At 32.5% G+C, this 27,285-nt stretch overlaps 1 protein-coding gene across 3 annotated transcripts in view; it reads right to left on the bottom strand.

The window, feature by feature from the left end:
• The window catches only part of Rat1 (5'-3' exoribonuclease 2 Rat1), a 103,405-nt gene that overhangs the window by 74,422 nt on the left and 1,698 nt on the right, over positions 1-27,285 (bottom strand). The window contains exons 4-16 of one of the 3 annotated variants that reach the window (XM_088233782.1): positions 26,653-26,882; positions 25,690-25,796; positions 24,860-25,018; positions 23,873-24,183; positions 22,425-22,634; positions 21,567-21,653; positions 19,197-19,378; positions 15,708-15,876; positions 14,802-14,891; positions 14,351-14,507; positions 12,800-12,989; positions 11,581-11,777; positions 11,025-11,147 (exon numbers count right to left, since the gene is read on the bottom strand). In XM_088233782.1, coding sequence (XP_088089908.1) covers positions 11,025-11,147; positions 11,581-11,777; positions 12,800-12,989; positions 14,351-14,507; positions 14,802-14,891; positions 15,708-15,876; positions 19,197-19,378; positions 21,567-21,653; positions 22,425-22,634; positions 23,873-24,183; positions 24,860-25,018; positions 25,690-25,796; positions 26,653-26,882 — 2,212 coding nt within the window. Of the gene's footprint in view, positions 1-11,024; positions 11,148-11,580; positions 11,778-12,799; positions 12,990-14,350; positions 14,508-14,801; positions 14,892-15,707; positions 15,877-19,196; positions 19,379-21,566; positions 21,654-22,410; positions 22,635-23,872; positions 24,184-24,859; positions 25,019-25,689; positions 25,797-26,652; positions 26,883-27,285 lie in introns of those variants that run through there. The other 2 variants (XM_088233783.1, XR_015823660.1) reach the window with 2 other exon arrangements.

Below are 27,285 nucleotides of genomic sequence, written 5' to 3' on the forward strand. Positions count from 1 at the left end.
TGTCTCGTCCAAAAACTCAAACATTATATATACTTACTAGCTTTGTCTTTACATTACATCACAACTTTTTTTTACAAAGATTTTGGAGGAAAATAGCGGATGTGGAGGCTCCGGGCCACTTTTATTCAAATCAAAATGAATGAAAACGAATTTCTGTTGTCAATTTCAGCCTTTCCTGACTAGCTACGAGTGGAATATGATTAAACATATTTTCAAATTAAATTCTCAAAACACAAAGAGATTCAAAAGCCTTCAAATTGTTAATCCCATCCGGCCAAATAATGAATTATAAAATAAGTTGAGAATCCTTCATCAGCGTCGGATAGAAACAAATCCGTACAAGCCTGAAATTCTCGAGTGCGACGCCTAATTACCGAATAATAATTTGTTTGTCGTCTCGCTAATTGATCGCATTGTGACGGGTGACAGGCGCACAAAGCCGGCAGGAGGTCGCGTGCGTATATTTATATTGTTGTTATTATGGAGCTAGACAATGCGCGCGCGGAGTACCTAAGCACCCAGTCCGCCCACTGCTCTTCCTACCCTGGTTCCGGGAGTCAGATCAATGCGTGGAGTGGGCGGGGATTGTTTAAAATGTTTAATGACGCACGTAACCCGCTCTCTTCAAATGCATGCTCTCCTAGCAGTTGCCAATCGCAGTGGAATGTTAATTTACGGTAGATATTTCTTACATAGCGCGAAAATAACTGAATTAATTGACCACAAGTAGATACCTACCTATAATTAGATCAGATCAATGGATAAAAAACTCGCTTAAGTAATATTTCAACTTTGTGGTTTCAAACAAAAATAAAAAAATCTTTATTATTAACTTTTTTTACCGACTGACTGGTTTCCTAGCTACACAAGCTTCCTTAAGTATATTTAACTCTTCTGTGGCTGTGATGCCACACTAATCTACATAGGATACAATACTTGATATAGGTATCTCTCTTTTTTTTTAAATTATGAAGTAGTATTTTTTGTTATCTTCAAATCGACATTTTCACACCGGACTTGGAAATTAAATTGTGTATAACTAGACTCAATTTTTGTATTTAATTTTAATTAAAATTAATCTCAATTTTAATAAACTGCATTAATTATATTTTGGTCTATTTAACAGTTATAGTTTTTGAAAGATGTTTGGTGTTATTATTATTTGATTTATGAATTGTGCATATGTTGCGATATCTTTTACTATTTGTAAACTGAAAATAAATTAACATTTTTAAATAATATTTGTACCAAGCAAAATATTATTTTTTTAAACAGAAAAAAAAACATAATTTCATAAAAAGTGGTTTGAACTAAAATATTTTAACTATTTTTTAAACAATGTTTGAGTATGTCCAAATGCTTGCAGACTGGCTGGATTTCCTATGTTGAAATAAATTTAAATATGAATAGCTCCCTAGGGAGGAAATCCAGCCAGTCTGCAAACATTCGGACATACTCAAACATTTTTGAATGAACTACCTGGTAAAAGAAGAAGTATAAAAATTTGAAAATTGTTTTCAGGCGTTGCCTAGTAGGTGATTTGGTTCAGCCAGATGAATCTCACCCACGTGATAAAGGTTTCAGCTCTTTTACTTCATAAAAGTCAACAGATGGAAGAGTTGAGGAAATGGGGATGTTCAAACATGGGCAGAATGGTGAATGTTACGCAGTGTGTAAAATGGCCACTTAAACCAGCCAATGACAGGGCATAAGCCCTGTAAATGCCTAAACTTCCATGTTCCCTTTTTAAAAATGTATTTTCTCTCTGTTGAAATAAATTTTAATATTTTTTTTAACGATTTTTGGAGGCACAATTTAACCAAGAATTTAAAGAAAAATAGCCTAAAATTCGTGCGGTTTAAAATGCTTTGTATTGATTTTTAAAAACCAAAATTTAAACTTTTTTATCCCTTTCCTGTTCAATCTCTATTACCTTAAAATCACTATGACAAATTTTGAACATCTTTATATGAGTACCAATGGACTAAACTTAAGAGTTTAAATTTCAAGAGGCGTAATCTGCCGGTCAAAAAGTAATTCTATTTTTGTTACATAAAACTTTTAAGTATATTTTAATCAGAAATACTTTAGAAAATGATTGTTTATATGTATTATTTATAAACATTATTTTTTTAATGGCGCGATTTCGAAAGAACGGCGTTAAATTGTAATATTTCACTTCAATACTTAAATTTTTTCCCTAGTAAGTTTTTTTTGTCGTCTCTTCATACGAAAGAATATTTTAAAACATTTCTTATTTTAGTTTGTAGTAGTCAAAATCACTCACTAACAGCCATACAGCGATACAAAAAAAATGAATAATGCTACGATATTTGTGTTCAGTGATGGTGCTCTAAAGAATAAAATATTAAAAATAGTGAGTTTAATACAGGAGTGAGACGTATGCTCAAATTATGGCTAGTGGAAAAAAGTTTTTTGTATTTTTGATAGTTTTTAATCTTAAATAATGTAATAAAATGTGGTATAATATGTAATATTATTCAAATAAAATTATGATTAACGTAGGTCAAGTATGAGAAATCGAAGCAATTTCAAGACTGAGTAAATATTTTTGAAAAAAAATAAAAAATATATCAAGATTTCTGGAGAAAGTTCACATGGAATAAAGCTACATCTGTTTGCGTCTGTATGGCACAATAGGGAAATATAACTTTTTTCACAATTTTGAATTAATAAGGGTCTATGTAATACTGTCGAGTAAAAAAAAATTTTTAGCATAAAAATAATTTTAAATTCCCGCAAAATCGGTTAATTGCATTGGTCACCCCCCTAATACGTCACGATTCGGTTAAATATTGAACATTGTGACCATTGTGACATTGTAAAGGAAGGACATACGCCGTTGGATTGGAGGAGGGCAGTTGTCATGCCTTTATATAAGGGAAAGGGATCTCGTGCGGAATGTGGAAACTATAGGGCCATCAGTCTTCTGAGTTCTGTCGGTAAACTGTATGGGAAAATTATAATCGAGAAAGTAAGAAAGGTGACGAAAGACAAAGTGTGGGACGTGCAAGGAGCCTTTATGAGTGGACGTGGATGCACGGATCAAATTTTTGCGCTGCGAATGCTAACGGAGAAGTTTTTGGCAAAAAGTCAAAAACTATTCTGCGCATTTGTCGATTTGCAAAAAGCGTATGATAAAGTAGATAGAATGAAATTGTGGGGCGTGTTGGAAAAGTATGGAGTATACAATAAACTTATACGTGCAGTATCGTCTCTCTATGAGGAGAGTTCAGCGTGTATAAGAGTTAATGGGGGATTTACATCTTGGTTTGCGATCTCAAAAGGCGTGAAACAGGGATGTGTAATGTCACCATGGTTGTTTAATCTATACATGGACAACTGTATGAAAGAGATAGAATGTATGGGTATTGGAGCAAAAATTGATAATTTTTCAGTAAGCTGCTTGTTGTATGTATGCTGACGATGCAGTTCTGTTAGCAAGCAGCAAGGCTGATTAGCAGCAAATAGTCTCTAGAATGTATGATGTATGCCTGGAGAGCGAATTGGCGATGAACGAAAGTAAGTCAAAAGTGATGGTATTTGAAAGGGATAGTGAGGTTACTGACTGCATAATAAATGTAAACAACGAATGTCTCGAGCAAGTAGAAGAATTTGTGTACCTGGGAAGCATGTTTTCAAGAGATGGAAGAGTAGAAAAAGATGTTGAAAGAAGAGTGAATGCGGGAAACAAAATGAACGGAGCACTAAGCACAGTAATTTCTAATAAAAATATGTCAATCGAAACTAAACTGGCAGTGCACAACGGAGTTTTAGTCCCAACACTTATGTATGGAAGTGAAACATGGAACTGGCATAGGAAGGATGAAAGCCGAGTGAACGCGGTTGAAATGCGATCTCTTAGACGAATGTGTGGGAAATCAATGTATGACAGGTTTACGAATGATGAAATCAGGCGAGAGTGTAAATCTGAGACAAGTATAATTGATAAGATTAAGAAAGGGTCTCTGAGATGGTTTGGTCACGTAGAACGAATGGACGACGAGAGAATGGTAAAACAAGTATATATGGCAAAAATGAACGGCAACGTTAGACGAGGACGACCAAGGAAGACGTGGCATGATCAGATAAACCAAAATCTTAAGTCTGGTCATGTCAAAAGCAGACAGAACCGAAGGACATGTATGACAAGATGTATGAATGTGGAAGAGGCTAGGAGTGTATGCCAGGATAGACGTGTGTGGCGGTCCATTCTCTCTGCCTACCCCTACGGGGAAATGGCGTGATGGTAGTAGTAGTAGTGACCGTTTAAATTTAGATTAAACATCGTCAAGAATCTTGACGTCACACGTGTCGTTTTCGTAAAGACATATTTTTTAACAATTTAATGTTTTAAATTATGAATGAAAACATTTCTTCACAAAATTTTTGTTTTTTTCGGTATTCGTAGTATGTGATATTTTCCTATTAATGAAGATATACGAAGTACTAAATTGAGTTAGTTTTTAAAATACATAGTTTATTATTATTTTCATTTATCGATCTGTATACGAGTATTTAAACTTTGAACTTTGACTCAAAGGCCCCCCAAATCGCTCAAAGCGAGCTCGGGGTAACAAGTGCACCGCCGCACATCGGCGCGAGTAAAAATGGATTTGATTGCTGCACTCGGCAAGTACTAGTCAACCCCTTTCTGTCAATCAGTCAGCAGCCAACCCCTCGACTACAGTGAGGCGGTAAGGATTTTATCGATATTTGTCGATAGGTCAACTCGATTTCTTTAATCTCGAAATTACTTGTAGTACTTTTGGTTGTCTTTGATGGTACCGATGATTTTACCAAAAACATTAATACATATTTATTTTTAGTGTTAAGACTTGCTACTATGATCTTCGCCTAAAGTCAAAGATCTGGAAATAATTTATATTTAAGTATAAAATTAAAATAACATATTTATGAAAATGAATTTCGATTTAAAACACCATATTTCGTAAAAAAAGAAATGTGGGTATGACGTCCCGGATTTGACTTTTGACACTCGACAAAGTCGACGTGAAATAGTCAAGTGTAAGACTGGTCATATATTATATATATTTGTATAATTAATAAATGGTTTTTCAAATATTTGAGTTTGGTTTTATTTCGATTTTATTTTTCATTCTTTCATATATTTTTATTTATTTTTTATTGCATGTTTCTTTTTATCTTTGATTTGCCATGTATTTTTTGATGATGTTTTTGTTATACGAGTATGCAGTAAATATGGTAATATTGACTGTAAAAGTTTTATACATATATTCGTCCCAAAACACAGGACTTTGGTTTGATGGAGTTGGGACTTGTATCTCAATAAATGTTTAAATGAATATATTGTAAATATAAATAAATAAATAAAACTAAAATTTATACAGCGCCATTTTTGTGAAACTCACATAAAGGGCGCTGTACAATAAATAAATATCCTAACACGTCCTGCAGCTACAGAGCGCATGGACAGTAAAGAAATCTAGCCTCTATTTACATTATTTTATTTGACAATGAAATTTAAAGTTTAAGTGATATTTTTAAAAAACGAAATAAAAAACAAATTTATAAAATAGAAGTTAGATTACAACAAGTCTTGCAGCTACTGAGCGCATCTTTCCTTCGTTGTAACGTGCTCGTTTTTAAAACCGAAAATTATAAACTTTCTTTACAGACAATTGTAGATAACTGTCGACTTCCCATTGTAATCGCGGCCCGGTAGACAGTATATCGGTGCAGTATCCACAAGAGGTCGGACTTCCGATTTTATTATTGTGTGCCCCGCACTTCGCCTCCCGCCACGCGACCTTTCCGCTGACCTTTATTAGATCCACGTGCAGAGGGCGTTTTTTTTTTTATTAATTGATTTTGTACACACGGGAAAATGGGTCCAACCAACGCTTTTTACTGTAAATATTTTCAAATACGTTCTTCTTGTTATTCAAACTGTATTTTTACTAAATGTTATCAAATATTTGTATATAACCACTTACCGACTTTTCTATGTCTACCGGTTTCAAGACGTACCCGTCTCTTGGTCGGGACACCAATTAAATCAACATGCAAAACCCACCAACATACATTCACGGAGACTGGACCGCTGTGCACGTGCAAACCGCGAGCCCACTGCGTGATATCGCATGATTGGCCCATTTCACACCACGGCATGATAAAATCAATATGGTGGATCGATATTTATTGTTATATTGACTTATTTAATACCTGGCACACGCAATAACCAGTACACCAAGAGACCAACTAATCTTTGGTCGATTTCCCTTTGCAGGATTTTTACCTGAGAGTACTCGCGAAATTTATATAATGTTTTTTATAAAATTATCATTACTTTTTTTTTTGTTAAGTTTTACTATACTATTTGAATCGGGCTGTGGTCCCGTGGCTAGTGTTGCGGACTCACGGATCAGAGGTCCGAGGTTCGACCCCACTCCATTCCAATTTGATTTCCATTTTCTAATAGTGAGTTATTTACAACTCGTTGAAAATGGTCACCATAATTGAAATATTTGGGTAAATTAAGAACGCTGTTTCTTTTTTTTTTCAATAATATATAAACCGAGGTGTTTTTATTGATATTTTTATTAAAATCGTTAACTATGGAGTTTTATAAAAAAAAACGAAAAATATACATATTATCAAATTTAAATAGGTACAAACGAATCTAATAAATGTAAATCCACTATAATTTTACCGCGCCGCGCCGTTTAGATCAAGATAATATGTGTGAAATAGGCTATTCTCCGTCGGATATCTCGCGGCTGGTTTGTTTATTTGGAAATTCTTGTAATAATGAACAGACTTTATACACTTTCACCATAGTTATTGCACAAAAATATAAAACCAACACGACATTCATTTTAATACGCAACCCAAAGTTAGCTACATATTACAGCAATACTACGGGCCGTAGGTAGTAGGAACATGAGTTGAGAATTGCAAGCGCTAACCGAAACCATCCGGGGCTATGTATAGCGTGTGAGCTCGCCAATATATGACAGTAAAATTTTTATTGTCTTTGAATTTCCTAGAGTTTTAACCATCGAAAAAAATGAAGATTGCAAATAAAATCAACAGACAATGGAAATTTGATGTGTATTATTTTAATAGATTGTTTATAACAGAAAAATACATAGAGAAATATGCATTTTTATTTTTTGTAATAAAAACAGTCTAGTAAATTCGAATAAATAAAAATACGCTTTGTATTAACAATATTAATTAAAATGCAAAAATAACATTGAATACTTGAAAAATAAATATTACTGAGTGTTACAAACGTAATTTAAAAAACGGATAGCGATTAAAAGTAAAAACTATCTTTAGTTTAATTCTTATAGCGATAAATACATAAACATTATAAAACAGGAGTTATACAAATACAAAAATAATATTGTAACTAGGCGGCTACCTACACGGTTAAATTTCGAAACACCACGCAATTTCTTATCTCGGCTACGCTATGTAAAATGAAAAAAAATATTTAAATTAATAATTTCATCACGTCATGAAGTCGCCCCTGGGTAGCGCCTGCTAACGTCAATCAACAAAAACATCCTCGTTTTAATTACAATATTTCGGCTACGCCATAAATCTCTTTTTTTAAATAATTTCTCACGTCACAAAGTCGCCCCTGGGTAGCGCCTGCTAACGTCAATCAACAAAAACATCCTCGTTTTAATTACAATATTTCGGCTACGCCATAAATCTCTTTTTTTAAATAATTTCTCACGTCACAAAGTCGCCCCTGGGTAGCGCCTGCTAACGTCAATCAACAAAAACATCCTCGTTTTTATAACAGTATTTCGGCTACGCCATGAATTTCTTATAAAAAATGTCAAAACGTCACAAAGCCACTCTCTGAGTGTCGCTACTGACATCATTTACAAAAACATAATTATTTGTGCTTTTTTCAGGTACGCAACATTTTTTTTAAATACACCTACCTAACCGATAAAATACTATTAGTAATTAAACCAAGGTGTGCTTTAAAGTTCCGTATGGCCAAATAATATGATTTATTATTAGAATATTATTGACATGTAGTTCAAGCATTGCTGCATTCACGTTGCTTTACTTCTGAGAGCTCAACTGCTATGTTTTTCTATGGTTATGTTAATGTCATCTGTCATGTATTGGCGAGCTCACAGGCTATACTTACGCCACCATCCGTTACAAGTTTGTTGTTAAACTAAACACCAAACTAAAACCGAACCAAAAAATTGTAACGCTTTTGTTCTTTGCAACGGAGCTTAAGGGATTCTCTAGATAATTATTACCTACTCTGAGGTTTTTATAAGTAACTTTTATCTAACGATTTTTAATGCAGATAATTTCATTTTTACTCCAACGATATACATATTTTTTAAATTTCATTTATTTAGTTAAAATGATACTATTTGTACATCAACTAATGTTTTCAATTATTGTAATTACTATATACCTACTTATTTAAAAAAAATATTATTACAATAAATTTAACACCTTTTTTATAATCAATAAGTTTTCTTTCATTCTTCATTCGATTCTCAAATAGATGTTTTTCGAAACGTTCTTTATTACCGGTAACACGATTCTCAAATAGACGCATTTTGAAACGTTCTTTATTACCGGTAACACGATTCTCAAATAGACGCATTTTGAAACGTTCTTTATTGCCGATAATTCGGTTCATACATGTTTTTTTAAACGTTTTTCATTGCCGATAGTTCGATTCTCAATAAGATGTTTCGAAGCGTAGTTTGCTGATGATAATTCCATTCTCAAATACATGTTTTAAAAAACGTTCTATATTGCCGATAATTCGATTCTCAAATAGGTGCTTTCCGAAACGTCTTTATTGACAATAATTCCATTCTCAAATAGATAAGATAAGTAAAGGGTCATTTAATAAGAGTAATTTAATTAATGAACTTTGAACTTAAAAAATAAAACATAATTTTATTTTACATAAATCGGATATTTTTAAGTCATGTTAAATAATATTTTATGTTTTAAAGATAATAATAATAAAAATGTTTGGATAATTTATATGGCGTCATTTTTGTGAAAATCACCTCAAGGGCGCTGTACAGTAAATAAATATCCCAGCACGTCTTGCAGCTACAGAGCGCATGGACGGTTGGGATTCTAGTTCCTCGTCTCCAATTATGATATATTACAATTATGATATATAGGAGCTAGATAACAGCACGTCTTGCAGCTACAGAGCGCATGGACAATAAGAAATCTAGGCCCTATTTACATTTTTATTTTTAAACATTTCATTTGACAGAGATAGAGTTAATAGTTTCGCGGTTTATGGGGTTTCATTATTTTTTCCTTTTGTATTTTCTGTTCATGTTTACCTTCTAACTTCTTATGTTTTTTGAAACGTTCTTTATCGCTAAAAAAATAGATTCTCTATTAGATGTTTTTCGAAACGTTCTTTATTGCCGATAATTTGATTCTCAAATAAGGTTTTCGAAACGTTGTTTATTGCCGATAATTCGATTCTCAATTAGATGTTTTTCGAAACGTTCTTTGTTACCGATAATTCGATTCTCAAATAGATCAGATGTTTTTTGAAACGTTCTTTATTTCCGATAAATCGATTCTCAAAAAGATTTTTTCAGAACGCTCTTTAGCGTAAAAACGAAATAAGCCTACAAATTAAGTGGATAACTTGTCATTCAATTTTTATTTGATTACATAATTATGTACAATGAATTTTCAACTAAGAAATTCAACAACTAATTTGAATGTTTCACAAAAAAATAGCTAAATGTTGACAACAGGATATCATACCACAATTTTATTTTATTTTAATTAGTAACATTTAGATCTGAAAAAATAATTTTTACTTATATTTTTCCATATCCGCTATTAGGAGGAGCATGTGGACATCAGCAGATGCCTTCAGGAGACCTTATTGTCAACAAGGGCTCTCCCCTCCAAGCCAGGCCCACCGCCACACCTTCAAGACACACTTTATAGGAATCGGCTATGTCCGTTTGCTGATTTCAATGTTGTTTAAAAAATGAAACCGCCTTTTACTTCTCCTCAAGCATATACTCTCAAATGTCGGAAGTTTAGTGTTATAAGTATTGGTAAAATGCCAGGATGCATATTCATGAATACCAGATGTGTTATCTATTTCATTAAACTTCTAACATTTGAGATATTTGGAAATCCACCCGGCGTGGCTTCGTAAAAAGCAGACGTGTCGAATGGAGATACCTGACATGAAATCCACCCCAGTTATAACAGAAACATACCAAATTATTATCTAAGGCATTTATGGCATAGCCGAGATACTAAATAAAAACAAGGATGTTTTTGTTGAGTGATGTTAGCGGGCGTTAATACGGGACGTTAATATTAAGGAAGATATTTGGTGCTGTCAACCAAAACGGAGTGTGGAGGAGACAGTTTAATCGTAAATTAGAGGCACTGTATGGCGAACCCAACATTGCACAATTCATCAAAATAAGAAGACAACAATGGTTGAGCCATGTGCACAAAATGAATGATAACCGTACCCCAAAAAAGATTCTTTATACCACTCCGGAAGGCAGACGAAGCAGAGGCAGACCAAAATTAAGATGGCTGGATAATGTGGAAAGTGACATTAGAGCGATTGGCCTGACGAACTGGGGAAGAGCCGCAGGGTGCTGTGACGAATGGAGACAAATTCTGGAGGAGGCCAGGGCCCACAACGGGCTGTAGCGCCACTGATGATGATGATGATGTTAGCGGGCGCTACGCAGTGGCGATTTTATGGCATTACAAAATTAAGAGACAAAAATTAACAAGCGCCCGAGTGATTGTGATACATCCCAAACGGGAAACTTATTTTTCAATGACACCGAAACATCCTGTAATAGATAACGCGCGGGATATTTATGAATATGCTACCAGGATACGCTACATATATTCGCTTTTCACTAGGACTGACTGAACTATGTATAACCGTTTTTATAATTGCACATTTAAAACTCAAGGTTAAAAATAGTGAGACTTACCCCCTGCCATAACACTAGGTGGTGGCTGCACATTACCGTACGTTCTGTTCTGGTGCGTATGGTGACCTAACATCCTGTGACCCCCTCGGCCTAGAGAAGCTTGGCGATTGTATGGCGCCATACCTAGTAAAAATCAAACAAACTTAATTATTGTTATCTCGAGAGTAACTGATATTTTTAGGACTTCAGGTTTTCAATTTTTTTTAACACTATAAATGATTTTTTTACACTAGCAATACCTTTAAACAACTCTCTAGTGTATTCTTTTGGGAGATTTTTGTCAAACAGTCGCAAACAAGCCGCGATTTTCGCTCTGGAATAATCTTGAAAATTTGCCGATCACACTAAAACGTGTCTTACTAGTTTGTCAAAAACCAACTACGCGTCCAAAATGGCCAAAAATGAACAGATTAGTTATAAACATGTCTACTGACCAATCTATTAACTTATTAACCAACTTCATAATCATCAGCACTCTCATGTCATGTCATGTCTCAATAAAGCATAAACAAATTTAAAAAAACATTATTATACTTTAAACAAATTGCAAACATACCAATTTGAGGCCTATAATTTCTGTTCTCCTGGTGGGAAAGGTCTCCGGGCTTCAGTACCCTGGAGGGCTCAACGGCCCCTGAGAGTCTGACGGCAGGAAATATGAAGTCCTCGGGATAGGTGGCGTCGCAGTATTGCACACACAAAACGTTGTTTTCTGTAATATACGGCAGGCCGGGAACCGGTGAATTCAACTGCCTAAAAAAAATTACATGGTTAATATGGCGACACTAGAATGTTTTTAAGATCAATTTTGTTCATTATTTCACGAAACAATTAACTCCTCGACGAATTATCATAACAATTATGATGATGTAATTTTGTTTTTAAGGAATAATTATATTTTGTAAGATAAATTAATAATTTTCCACCATGATTGGTCAAGGGGTTTAAGGACTTTTTGACCACGTTGATAAACATCTGTGATTGATCAACTGAGTGGGTTTTTTGAAACGCATGTTAAAAAATAAAAAAAAACAGTTAAATTGTTATTGTTATTGTTTTTAATTCTTCAATAGTTTTTATTATATTTATTATTATTTCTTAAATAGGGCCTATATAACGCCTGGATAACACCTATTCTCTACGGAAGCGAATTGTGGCACTTTACTAGGCCCCAAAACAGCAAAATTCTCAGTTTTGAGACTAGGTGTCTCAGAAGAATCTTGGGAGTGCGGTGGTTTGACTTTGAGAGGAATGAAGCTACGAGAGAATGGACTCAGCAAACTCCGGTGATTGTCCATGTGCTGTGGATGCCTACTGAGAGCCTTAACCACGTTTGCATACTTTACATCAGGTTCTCGAAAACCTGGACATTTACTGCGGACTGTTCTTCGGCAGTTTGTGTCAGAACTATGGGACGCAAACCTGACTCAGGAGAGACAGAGATACTTGGAGGATCTTTGTGGACATCAAATGCTCCAACAAGGGAGCGGATTTGGAATGATGATGATGAAATAGTGTTTAGTCAATAAAATAAACGCATTTAAAAAAAAAAACCTAAAATGCTTAATAATTGAATCCCTCATTACTTTGAGCAGTCATTTTTACTCTCGTGATCATGTGTACTGCCAGTTTAGCTTAGATTGACATATTTTATTGGGAATCGATGAATTTAGTGGACTATTTATTTTATTGCTCGCATTCACTCTTCTTTCCATATCTTTTTCTATATTCCTATTCACAAAAATGAATTATAAAACATCAGATTGTAATCTTACCCTCCCTCGTAGACACAATCATCCGCAACGGTCATTGTTCCTCTAACCCCCTCACACGAATAAGGAACCTCGACATCTTTGGTCTTGTTGTTTGCTTGCGATACTTCCACATATAGGTTCTTTATTAGAGCGTACGAAGGATTGGCTTTCCCTACATACAAACGGTCCTTGCCGTGTGAGTTGCGCAGTTCTGGAAAAATATCAGGAATAAACATTAAAATAATGGACAGGAAATACTTGATATAAAATTCAAATATAAATTTACAATATAAAATAGCCTATAGTATTAATTACATTTTTTCATAAATTTAAATAAGTATAAATTTTCAAATGGCCGATACGAACACTAAAACTTTGCTAAAAACATACAGCATAAATATAATATTAACTTTTTTGCTATATTTATTTGAGAAAAAATAACATATTAGGGAAATATCACATACTACGATTACCGATAAAAATATATAAAATGGATTAAGAATAATAAATTGTGTTTCCGAAATCAATATGGATATTGTAGAGAAATGTTTTCATACATAAATGTAAAAAAGAAATTCAATAAAAATATGTAAGTAGAAAAATGCGATGTGTTTGGCCTTGGTTGTTGTGATGTCAAGGTTCATGAAATCATTCTACACAAATTTTAATGGCAGGAACAAATAAACATGAATCATGACGTATTAAGGATGTTGCCAATGGAATCACCGTTTTTGCGGGAACTCAAAATTACAAATTTAAAAGTATTTTTTAAGCTACTAATAATTAGCAAAAAATTTTTTTTTTACTGGACAGTATTTTATAGATTTTTGTTACTTTAAAAATGTAAAAAAAAAAAACGTGATATTTCCTTATTCCATAACACTGAGATATAATTAAATAGAGATGATGCTTAGAACGATAGTTCGAAATTATGTTCTGAAAAACGAATGTTGTCGCGTCAACATTGCCGTGAAATATCACAGAAAATTATTGTTTTTATCTAATGTTAATTAATTTAATTTCTTTAATGGGAATTTAAGAGCGTGATTTTGACAGAACGTAGTTTTAAAAAGGGAAAAATTGTGTGATTTCCTTACTTTTTATCAGACTACACAACCTTAAAAAAAAAAGTAATGAGAGTATTGCAAGAAACATCTCCTTTCTCTTCCTTAATCTCTCCTCCTTTCCTCTTTCCTCTTTTTCCCTTTTTCCCATTGAGTAATAGTTTTGATTTAAGGTAATTTATAAACAAATATGTTTATTTCTATTTTTATATATCTTTAGCTTTTTAATCTTTTTTTTCTATTGAATATGTTCTGTATCTTGAATTTAAAAAAAAACTTTTATTTTATTGGTCGGTTGGAAGAAATTGCCATTTGGCAATAAGCCCGCCCAATGTACAAATAACATTATGTACAAAAAGTTAAATAAATAAATTATTTATTTGAATCAATTACAAAACAGTGTAGATAGGACAGATGTTTTGAGAATCTAATTAAAGCGTTGACATGAAATACTTTGATTAAAATAGTAGATATTTTTTTAAAAGACACATTCAAAGGGTTAACTTACTTTCGGCTGTGGTCAAATGGTCCTTATAAGCTTCAAGTGCTTTGAACAATCTTTTCTCCTCTACAAACGGTAGAAGTGCTACTCCCTGCCAAGCAAATTTCTTTCCATTCAGGTCAATTTTGAAATCTTCTGGATAGAAATCTATTATGGGGGAGCTCTGAAATAAAGGACCCAATTTGTAAAATGTTAATTGCATATAACATAAACATATCTATCATAACATAAACATGTATATCATCTATTTTCTTAGATACTTGGGTTAGTTATCTATATTTTTATTTTTTCAAACTAGGAATATAAAGCCTTTATAAACCTTTTCAAGATCAAATATAAAGAAAGGCAACATCGCATTTTTCGCACATTCGTCGTTGTTCTACGATCACAACGAAATAAAAGCCATCTTCTTATAAACAATAATAATAAATTAAGAAATGAAGAAATGAATACATACAGGATCACTCATGAGAGTCGCCCAGGATTTTGGTACTAGGTTACCACTCGCTGCTGGGAACACACTCATCAACTGTTCCATAGGTTTGATCTAAAACAAAAAAATTACAATACATTGGAACTGGTGTAAGAAAAACACATTTTTCAAATATTTCATATATGTATGTGCAGTTTTGATGAAGCATAAAACATCTTATTTGTAATAAGAAAGTTTAGCGTATTTTTCAAAACATCACTGCTGTACTATTATTCATCTTCGTCATTCTCTTTCCGCATCTAATGGTGCATAGGACATTGATATATTTTTACAAAAAAGTACAATAAAGCTACAGAAAAGTAAAAGTATAAAGTCTACAAAAATTTGGACAAACTTTTGTCCATGAAGAAGTATAGAAATTGAAAAAATAACATTCTCGGGCGTTGCCTAGTATGTAGGTGAAATAATTCAATTAGATGAATCTCACCCGCATAAATAAAGGTTTCAGCTCTTTAACTTCACAAACATCAACAGATGAAAGAATTGAAGGAAAATAGATGTTCAAATATGGGCAGAATGGTGAATGTTACACAGTGTGTAAAGTGGCCACTTAAACCAACCAATGACAGGTCATAAGCCCTGTAAATGCCTAGACTTCCATATTCCCTTATTTAAGGTATTCTCCACCCCTGTTGTAATTTGTTAATAGTCTATTAACAAATAAAAAAATATAAAAAAACCACTGAACTTCCTCATTGTAAAAATTTGTTTATGTGTGACGAAGTAATTTGTGAATATTAACGACATCAATGTGAGTGTTTATAATGTGTTAAACTTTTAACTATTTTTATTATTTGTGCTGTACAAATAAACGTTCTTATTGTTATTTTATTCAAAAAAAAATTTTTTTTTATTTCTTAAAATACTTACCGGTCTAGTTTTCTTATCAAACTGCGTGGACAATCCACTGATGTTGACAAAGTCAGAGGCAAAAGGAGCATAGTGGTATGGGAAATACCACTTCCAGGAAGCACATCCCTGGTAGTAATAGCGGAGAACCCAACACAAACCACGGACATACTGCAACGACACGTTATACCTGCAAAAATTAGTCGTTATTTGATATCGCCAAAGCTATAAATAAATACAAAACTTCAAAGCCAATCACATCATATTTTTTAATCTTATTTTTAGCCATCGATGATTTTTGCGTTTCAAAGACAGTAGGATGATTTAAGATACATACATAAGTATACAGTCATGTGACTACGATTCATCTGCTCAGCCAATTCCACGGTGGTTTAAAGGGGGTCTTCCTAAACAATATGGTTTAAGCCTCAGAGTAATAAAGCGTAACCTAGAGAGGAGCCCAAACATGGGAAAACTATTCTATGACTATTGGGTATTAAGTTAGCTACAGTTCGCAGCAAAACAATGGGCCGTACTCAGGTTGAGAATTGCCAAATGGATATTAATTAGCATTGTAATTACTTTTAAATATGTATCTAAGTATTTATCATTGCAGGGTTATTCCAATCTATTTTTCTATAATTCGCCTATATTTATTTTATAAAACTGAAAATACATGTTTGTGTTTAATTTTTTATTTATTCATTCATTTTATTCACAATATATTTATTGAGACATAAATCCCAACTCCATTGAACTCAAGTCCTGTGTTGAGTTTGTTTGTTTGTCCGTCACATCTCCGAAATGGCGAGTCGTAGCAGTCTGAAATTTGGACCATTTTCGAGTAAAATTGTAATCGACCTCTACTCGATAAAAACTCAAACATTATATGGATGCCTAGTGCAGCCCTGACATGTTGCCCATAATCAACTGTCAATATCAACAGTAAACATACTTTAATTCACAAATTTATTTCCTAAATTGAGAAAAAATAGTATCTGAAGTAAATATGTTGATATAAGGAAAGTTTTTAAGCAACATAATACACGTGTCGGGATAATAAATGCCAAAAATCAATGTAAATCATGGGAAAATATTCGGAATCAATTACCTCTGAAAACTGACTCTTTTAACACATTTGACGCTCCTACTGCTGCAGCCAAACATATTGCAATTCAACATAGTCGATTTTTATTTATTTTAACGTAAATATCCAAGTTATTTACAAACAAAGCCAAGCACAGCTACAAAAGCATCCGATCGAACCGTTATGTTTATGTTGTCAAATAAAACAAAATGGCCACCAATTGGTTGCTAACCAAAAAACCAACATCGCTTGCGTTCTATGAAACATAGTGATAAGGGCTTTTCTCTAGGTTACGCATTATTAATCTGAGGTTTAAGCGGTCCTCATCGAAGTCCATTTGTTTTAAAACAATATTTGAAAATTTATTATTAAAAATTATAAATAATAAAAAAATCTGCAAATATTCCTAAAATTATCGCTGCAAATGTTTATGCGAGCGATTTACAAATTCAAATAATATTTTCAGTATACATACCTACCTATACGTATTTATGTATACTTATTTCCCAGATCAATGTTCTGAATATCAAGGTGCCTTGATAGTATTCGTTGTATACATTGAAATCTGGATACAACTCTTCATTTTAAGTCCAGTTGTATTACAAATGTCCAAATTAAGGTTCATAACGTTGTCGTATTGTTCTACGAGACTCATAGAGATAAGAGCATCCAACTCGTGTAATGTGAAGAAAAAAAAACTCTAATACCGTATTGCATGAAGTTATAAACAGCGTATTATTGTATTTGGCCAAAATTAAGGAACATCTCGAGTCTTGAGTTTAAGGTACTGTCCTAATGTTTACAGTTTCACCGCTAGACGTGACTGCTGCTGTGCTCAGTTAATTTATAAAAGATCAAATATCATTTATTATTATTACAATGGAAAACTTATATAGCATCATATTCGTAGTATAATACCTCAAGCACACTTTACAAAAGTGATTCTATGCCATATTGATTTTAATTAGATATCTTCCTATACCTACTATCATACCTAAAGTAAGAACATGATTATTCGTTGTCAGCATCCCAACTGATAATATTCATCGCACGCACCTGTTAGATAGACACTTACTGTGTCACTCTTCGAAGAATACAGATTACCTATAATGACAGTTTTAGTGACATCAACATATTACACAGTAAATATTATATTTTTATCAGATCTGTTAAAGACATTTTAAATTTATCTCCTGCTTAACTTTTAACTTTTTAATTTTAACTTTTAATTTTAACTTTTAATTTCAACTCTTAATTTTTAGTTATTCATATGTACATCTACTACCTACATCTAATTAATTATTGTTGGTTGTGAATTTTTACTAAGAAATATAAACGTTCATGGAAGCAGAGAGAGAGGGGAGGAAAGTATATTTAGAGCTATACAATGTCTTCTCCCTTTTATGTACTTTTTATTTAGTGTTTATATTTTTATACATTTATTTTTTTAGAATATAATTCTTTTTTCCCCTCTCCTCCTGCATTCATAATAAATTAATGTGAAATCTGTAATTGGTCTTACTTTTTCAAACTGTTCTTTTGTACCTTGTATTTATATAAAGACTGTATGATTTCCTTAATAAATAAATAAAAGAAATCCGATCTTGACGCACAGAAGCATTGGTCCTAAGTTAGCCACTCGTTTGGATTTTATTTCTTAAGTTCTTATTTCAAAAATTATGTAAAAAAATAGAAGAGTTTTTGTTTAACTGTTGACAATATTTTTGTTTGGTATGTCCGAGAAGCAGCTCGTTACAAAGTGAATTAATCTATGGAATGTATGTTCATATGTATGTATGTATGTATGTATGTGTATATATGTGTATATATGTATGTATGGATATGTATGTGTGCATGTACGGGTATAAATATGTATGGATATGGATGAGGATGATATATAGATATAGACTTACATATAGATATAGGTATGGATATGTCAATAAATAATGTTTTTAATAAAATGCTTTGTGCCTATTAAATGTGTACACATTTCTGTTTAAAATTTTGGTACTCCGGTTCTGTATTTATTTATTTTTTATCTTAAAATTGCGTTATCATTCACTTATTTTTTGCTTTTTTTTTTACATCTTCTAAATATTTTTTTTGAAAGCATCAATTACATGTACTTTTTTCGCTCCCTATATCTAAGTTAGTAGTAATTATTATTATAAAACCATGTAGGACTATCATATGATTAATCGTAAAGGATCTTTACCGACAAGCCATATTCATTGGCTTGGTGAGTCCTGTAAAAAAAAAATATAATTTTAAAATGTCTTAAAATAACTAAAATGTAATATTGTATGTAAATAATAAATAAATAAAAGTAAAATTAAAAAAAAATCCGAGATCTCGCTATTTCCGTAATCGTTTTAGCCAAGTTTGACTGTACTTAGATAAATTTGACGATAAAGTGTGTTAACCTGAACTCTATATTGTCTGAAGAAACATCAAACTTGCTCTCGTAATATCTGTCCTTGAATCCGTCCTCCCAAAGTCGTACTTCGTCATGCGCTTGATCATCTTCTTCGTCAGAATCGTTTTTATTTTTGCCGTCATCATCTTCTGCTTTTCTTTTGGTACCTCGGTTGTTGCCGTCATTCGACTGTAAAAACACGTAAATATTTATTTATTATGTATTTCACAGTTTTAAAATGTACAGAGTTTATTTGTTTCAGATCCTGACTAGCTAGGAAATTCCTGTGTTTAGGAAGGACCTTATTTTTTCATGTGTTTTTTTTATATTTTTAATATCATTAAATGATGCTTAATAAATTCAAAGAATAAGAAAATATGCCTTTAATAGTAAATAAATGAGACATAATTATTATAAATTATAAAACATATTGATAATAATAAAAATTGAACCACAAATACACATTATAAAATATAAAATTAGTAATAAAGAAATTAAACAAAAATATAAATTGGAAAACATACCGATAATAATAAAAATTGAAGCTTAAATACAAATTTGAAAATATATCGTTAGTAATTAAAAATTGAAGAACAAAAATAAATTACAGAATATACCATTTATAATTTTAAAAAATTAAGATACGTGTAAAATACTAGTATTAAAAAGAAAAATAAAACATTTGTAAATGAATAAACATAGAAAGTAAAAATGAAATATACATAAAAACAATAAGATATTTGTTTTCAATTAAAAGCAACACAATTTTTAGTCATGAAAATAATTACAGGATATAAAATAATATACAAATTATAAAATAAATTCTTTGTAACAAAGTCACCGTAGTTTTTAAAAGAAAACAATAAAAAAAATTGTTTAGTAAACTTAAGCTCAAGAAATTAGGCACAAAGGACTGTGAGACGTTCTCTAAGAAAAAAACATAACACAGCACATATAAAAAAGTATACATATTGGATAAATGTTCAATTACATTCCCTTGATGACATTATCTTACCAATGAACAGTTTAACCCTTTGGTCCCTGACGGTACAGATTTGTCCTAGTGTAAATTAACTCTTACATCTCTTATATGAGAATGCATTTAATGTCTTTAACGTGAGTCTTGTAAATTTTAAATATCAATGTATATGTTCCATATCAAACAGAACTTAATATTCTGTTTATATTGTATTTTATAACATTATGTACCTAGCTGCTTTGAACTGCATTTCTTTGATATGTTTGTATTTTATTTGTTTATCTAATTTTTTTTTAAATTTTATACCGAGCTTTTACAGCTTATATTTTTTTTAAATTTTTAAAACCAACTATACTTCTAAACACAGTTCTATATTTTATTTCTTTAAATTGTATTTTTTTAAATTTATGTTGTTTATACATTCGTCTTTTTATTTTTATACCAACTATACTTTTTAACACTGTTCCTATCTTTTATTTCTTTATATTGTATTTTTTTAAATTTATGTTGTTTATATACTCATCTTCTTTTTTTATACCAACTTTACTTCTAAACACTGTTTTATCTTTTATTGCTGTATATTGTACCTTTTAAATTTTGTGTTTTTTATATACTCATTTTTATATAACTTCCATGTATGTAAAAGCCTTATGGGCGTGAAAAATAAATAAATATTTGAAAAAAAATTAAATGTAGCTAATCACTGTATGTACATATTTGGATGTTCTTGACTAGTTTTAGCCGTTTTTAAGTAATTAGTTCCAAAAAAATATTTCTGGGGATCAGTTTTCAGAAGTGCTGTCAACCATTTAGTTGTGTAAAATTATTACTCCTTTACAAATTTCAATATTATAATTATGATAACAGGTAAGTTCTTTTTTTTGCAATATTTTTGCTGTTTGTTGAGTTTTCATTATGGTTTTTAATTAATTTTTGAAAATATAACGTATTGAAAAAATAGACACTATTTATAATGCAATTCCCTGACTATTTTTTGTTTAAGGTTATCAAAAAAAAAAACAAGAAAAATATGTAATCTCTTTCAAGTTATAAATAACATCATTCAAAAAGAAAATAAAATCAGGGATCAAAGGGTTAAATGCTATGATGCATTAACCTTTCATATGCCGCTAGGCATTGCTATGGCCGCTCCCAACAGGCCACGAAATTTTAGGCAATTTTTAGAAACTCTCATTTGGACCATTGTCGCATAGTTAATTTTAATAATTCCATCAAGCGTTTTATCAAGCTTCTAACAGATGTCTCCGAGCGTATGAAATCTAAAATTCTTCGGAATACCTAACCTCACCGCATAAAGAGCGTACAACTACTTGATAACTTTTATGTGTATTAATTATGAGAATTATAAAAGATAAAGATGGAAATAATAATACTAACAGCTGCATCCACATGCATGCCGGCAACTCGCATCTTGAATGCCTCGTTCCTTGCATTCTGCACCGGTCTGGCACCTCCTCCTAATGGCTGTAAGATATAATATTAGTCATAAAAAAGCGGTGTCATTTCAAAAGAAGGCATTTTATAAGAATTTAATTTAAAAAGGTGTTTTCACTCCAATAATATAACAGTCGGGGTATTCCATCGTGACAGGTGGGACATTTGATTCGGAATTTGACCAACTTTGAGTTGTAACTATGTCATCAGAATTCATACAATTTTAAAGAACCATTTTACTATACTGCTTTTAAGAAAAAGCCATAGTCAATACGTTCTGTGTAATTATTATTCGAATGAATGTGACTCGTAGATTTAAAGATGAATTTATGCCAAACTACTCAATATTAATGAGAGATTTTTTGTGTTGCAAAGCGTGAAATATAAATCACCCATGTTTTCATTAAAAAAAGGTCTAATAACAATAGGGAAATATCACACTTTTTTTTTACATTTTTAAAGTAATAAAGGCCTATAAATTACTATCCAGTAAAAAAAAAATTTTTTGCTAATTATTAGTAATATTTAGTTTTATATTAATTATTCTTACACTGTATAATATTCACCAGTCTGAAGATGCCCATTAGAAGGCGAAAGCGCTAATTGGTCAAACAAACAAGTGAAAGTGTATCAGGTATTTTTAAATTAATAACTTATATGTAAATATAAGTTATTACATCATTACAATGGAATTCCATCAAGAGTTGTCAATAAATCATTCAAATCAAACTTCAATATATGATATTTTTAAGATCAACTTATGAAGAGTAACAGGAATCACCTGCACCTTTACAGTCTCACCGTTGGCGCAAACTGGGTGTTGTTCAGCATGTTGAAGTTTGGTCTCTGCTGCTGCATTCTCTCCCTCCTCTTCTTGGCCTTATCCCTGGCCTTAAACATCTGCTCCGTCTGCTGGCGCTTCTTGAATATCTCATCCTCCGCCATCCCGAGATCCGCCATGATCATCTGCACGCGGTCCAGGTTCACGTCCCCCGAATCCGTCAGCCATCCCTTAAAAATCAGCATTATTTACAATAAATTCACCACCATCATCATTTCTGATAAGGTGACCAGTGCCAGTCCACGAAAAATGCAATATTGCATTGTTAAACCATTTTTCTTTTTGCTTTTTACAATAAATGTTACAAATAATACACACTATCATAAAAACAAACAAAAAAAACCTACAAACGCATGACACTTGTGTGGATACATATTTAAAAAAATAAAATAATTAAAGACTAATGGGTACAAAAGATATCAAAATATAAAAAAGTGATAATATTAAAACATAAATTATTGTTAATAAATAATAAATACAGGCTTGCCCACCACATACCGCACACCGCATCTGAGGACATAAGTCTTCTTGGCGGTGCCTACATAGGAAGGTAACCCAGAAGTACATAATACGTACCTCATTGAATTAGGGAAAAGAGGGAAGTGAATTTTCAGACTGGGATTAAATTTATTGGACATGATCAATCAATGGAATCTGCGACAGATTAGGGTACTGGCTTAAAGTCATCAGTCAAAATCAAAATATGTATAATATGTAAGTGTGTAAAATAAACCAGTCATAATAAATTGTGTCCCACTTTAGACTCTTCTTTAGAGTCTTCTTCTAGAGTCTTTAGACTCAGTGGGTAATTAATTGTAATATGTTATTAAAAATACCAAATAAACGCTGTTTTGCAGAACTTAAATTGAAATTCGCCGAAATGATTACATTCAAAAGACCCCGGCCCTGATTACAGTGGGAAGTTAAAATTTTCCCTTCAATTTTATCTACAAAGTAAAATTAAGTTTTCTGTATGAAAAGCAGAATATTCATACAATGTTTTCTTCTACACATGTTCAATTATAGGTTACCGACAAAGATACTTTAAATCTTCATGCAAATATACTCATTTTCATACAAAAATATCGGTTTTTCTTTATAGACAGTCTGTTAGATAATTGAAGATAACTTTGTTAACTTCCCATAGTAATCGGGACCCTGAAATTCTTTTTGGAAGCAACGAAATCTGTATATCCGATGGGAACTATAAAAGGGCCATAGATCGTAGCTAAAAGCTTCATTCGGTATTTATAGAGAGGGGTAAAGAGATAATACTACAGGATGTGTTCAGAAAACTGATTAGGACATCCGCAGCAGCACGAAGGGGAATCGACAATATAAAACAAATAATTTTCCATTTTGTCCGCCTGGATACAGAACTAACCTAAACAAAATAAATAAATCTCACTTTAGTTTTATAGATGGTCTTCTTATACAAGTTCACCAATCTGTCGACCGCCCCTTCCCGGATCTCCAGACTGGGAAGGTGGGGAAGGAAATCGTTCCCTACGAAGAAGCACATGAACACCCAGTCGTCCAGCGCCCGCTCGAAGTTAAACTCGAACGGGAGATCGGGCATCAGCAGCTCCTTCTCCAAGTACTCCCGGAGGACGTAAAGTCTGACGAAGATGTACTGGTCTTGCACAGAGAAGGCTAGGTTAGCTGGAGCACTGCTCGGCTCTTCAGCTGCAATACCAGCACACTCTTTCATTTCATGACCTGAAAAAGGGGAGATTTTTTTGCACATTAGAGGCTCAATTACAGTGATGAATTACAGAACTACAATAGGCTTGAGAAAATTCACATTAATTATGGTGATGTTAGAATCACAATAAAAAAAATATTATTTTATTTATATTCATTGAATTGCAGTGTAGCTGAAAATGGCAACTTAATCAATATATCACGGGGTAATTATTGGGTCTATAACTTAAAAACTAGAATTTGAGACTAGATGTCAACACTTGTGTATGCGCTGTAGCAACATATTGACATATGTCATTTTGAAGCTCTATTCATAAGCTGTCAAAATAAGTCAACAGTGTTTGATTTGCTTGTGCGCATCATATTTTTTTAATCATGGAAAATGTTGAAAATTTGCAAAAAAAACAGCATTTGCAGAAGATTTGCTGAGTCACTTTTTTGCAAAGAAAACTGCAGCCGAAAGTCATAGTTTGCTTGTGAAATTGTATGGCGAACATGCTCTTGCAAAATCTTAGAAAGTTCTTAGAATCAAAGAACACAGAATATCATAGCATCAAAGGTAGGTCCATTGCGGTGCTTATATTCCTTTCCTCAAATATCACCACAAGAACCAGCTGAATAATATTTGTAAATACAGTCCGCTTTTTGTGAACAGGTGAATTATTTAAATTGACATAATAATATTACGTACCAGTCTGGCCACAGATGTCACAAGGCCTGGGCTTGTTTGGCTTAAACTCTTCCCTGATGATGGTAAAGTTGGGCTCGTGGGTAGCCAAACCCAACATGATCAGATCAGCATCAGCTCCACACAGCACGTGCTGGGTATTGGGATCATGATCTGGGTGAGCTGAAAACACAACAACAATGTACGTATTTTAAGGTTTTGGAAATACATATTAAAATATTGTTGATTCAAATGAAGAATGTCAAAAGATGGGTGACCATTAAGATATTACAAAAAAATAATAACACATCCCTAACTCCATGATGCCTAGAGCCCTGTGTTGACTTGGGATACAACGTAATGGAAAGTGGAGGCATACATATTATTCAATAATATAAAAGTTTTACACAAACATAAATTTTAATCAACATCTGGACAACACAATTAATCTTATGCGTGTATGATGTCACTGAACTCCTCCTAAACGACTTAACTGACTTTCGTGCGGTTTTCAGCGAAATGTAGATCTTTGCGCTGAGTGTGTTTGTAGATATTAAAATTTTCAATCAAATCTGTAAAAAAAGGTTAGAAGCACAAATCTTTTTTTCGTCGACCTGTCAGGGTTGCATTTGACGAGAAAGCATATACAAAAAAAATGGAAGGATGTTGTAAAAAAAACACTAGTGAAAATATCCTATTAATTTTTGGTTGGCTGTAGGAAATTTCTATATAGCAATGAACCAGCTAAGTACCTTGCACAAAAATACATATCTCATTAAAAAAATTGTAAGAGAAAATATTCAAAGGAAAATATTTAACCTCAAAAGCACATTAGTATAAAAATATATATGTACCTCTCTGCTTGCGAATATAGTCCATAATCTTGTGCTCCCCTTCCCCGGGTACCTTAGCATCAGATAAGATCACCTTTATTCCGCTCCAGCCTGGATCATTATTTAACCTACAATATAAAAAACATATGTAGACTTTGAAAAACAACCCTTGAAAAACCCACTTTTGTTTCATCTTTCTAATCTGTGTTTGCAAGTAAGCTTGTTGATGTTATTATTTTTTAAATAATAATATTGGGTTTTGTTGTGTCTGAAGAGGTATTTAAGTTTCGATTCTCGTCGAGTCACAATTTTATTTACATTTAAGAACACAGTTATTTGCGAACAATAATTACAACAAAATTGAAATAAAAAAATATTTTATCATAACGCTTTGTCAAACAAACAGGTTGTGTTCTGAAATCCAATGTAATACTCAAAAGATAAATAAATTAAAAGTGTTAGTACAAATTTTAAAAAAAGGAAAATTTGCAAATTTTTATCATATTTTCAAAAAAAGGTTTTTTTATATTTGTTTAGATTTAATGGATCAATGGAGTACTCTCGGGTAAAAATCCTGAAAAGAGGAAATGGAGTGGGGATAAACCGGCTTCGTAGTCAAATGGTTGGTGCATTCGTCTACCATGATTGAAAATTAGGCCAGATACCAGATAGTACCTTAATATCCGGCAGATACTTAATATTGATTAAACTGTGAAACTTTGTGAAATCAACGCCACTAAATTGATTTACTTATATCGACCGTGTTTGGGAAAAGGGAAGTAACCCCCTTATTTCAAAAATTGTCATTTTTTGGATTAAAATATATATATGAATGCCGAACCACTAATATATACATACCTTTAATAAATATCTAAATTACTACAGTAAACATGGCAACTCTTCTTAGATTCATTAATATTCTTTTCATTCGTCTACAAACAAAATTATCGGATCTGCTCTAAGTAAAAATATAGGTAATCGTACCTGTCATGCACATAGTAATGCAGACATTTGCTCAGGCGGTCCATGAATTCAGTGCCGGGCGTGATGCAGTTGAGGTCAAAGTGGTTCTCCTTGGTCTTGGGTGGCGGTACACTGGCCCCCTTGGCCTGAAGTTCCTCGCGTATGCGCGCCACCTCGATGATCTTCTCCTGACCTTCCTTGGAGGCTCGGAAACGGCGAGAACGCTGCTGGTTCATCTTGGCACATGGAGCCTGAAAATTACAAGACAAATTTATTTCTAAATTCCCTCTCTAAACATAAGTTTTTACTCTATTAGAGAGGTAGGAACGTTTTTATTAATTACCTATGTCCTATGTATCTACATTCTCTATTTAATTTTATTTTTATTTTGTAAAACAATTCCGATCAAAAAATAAAAAATAATTCAATAAAAGAAACAGTATTTTTGCTACGGGTTTTGTCAGTCTTCCCAAAAACAGTGATCATGGACAGTGGTGTGTTTGCTTTTAACCTCTCATTTCATAGTCCCATTTAATATGAGAAGATCGAGACATTTGAGAAGATCTTAGCCAGACACAATGATAGCCAATGCTTACGCCAGAGTCAGTTAACATATAAATACCAATTTTCGTTGTACAATGTTTGTTCTAATAC

This window comes from Micrasema longulum, unplaced genomic scaffold (assembly GCF_059751315.1).
Source record: "Micrasema longulum isolate JH-2025_06_02 unplaced genomic scaffold, ASM5975131v1 h1tg001149l, whole genome shotgun sequence".
NCBI classification, from domain to species: domain Eukaryota; kingdom Metazoa; phylum Arthropoda; class Insecta; order Trichoptera; family Brachycentridae; genus Micrasema; species Micrasema longulum.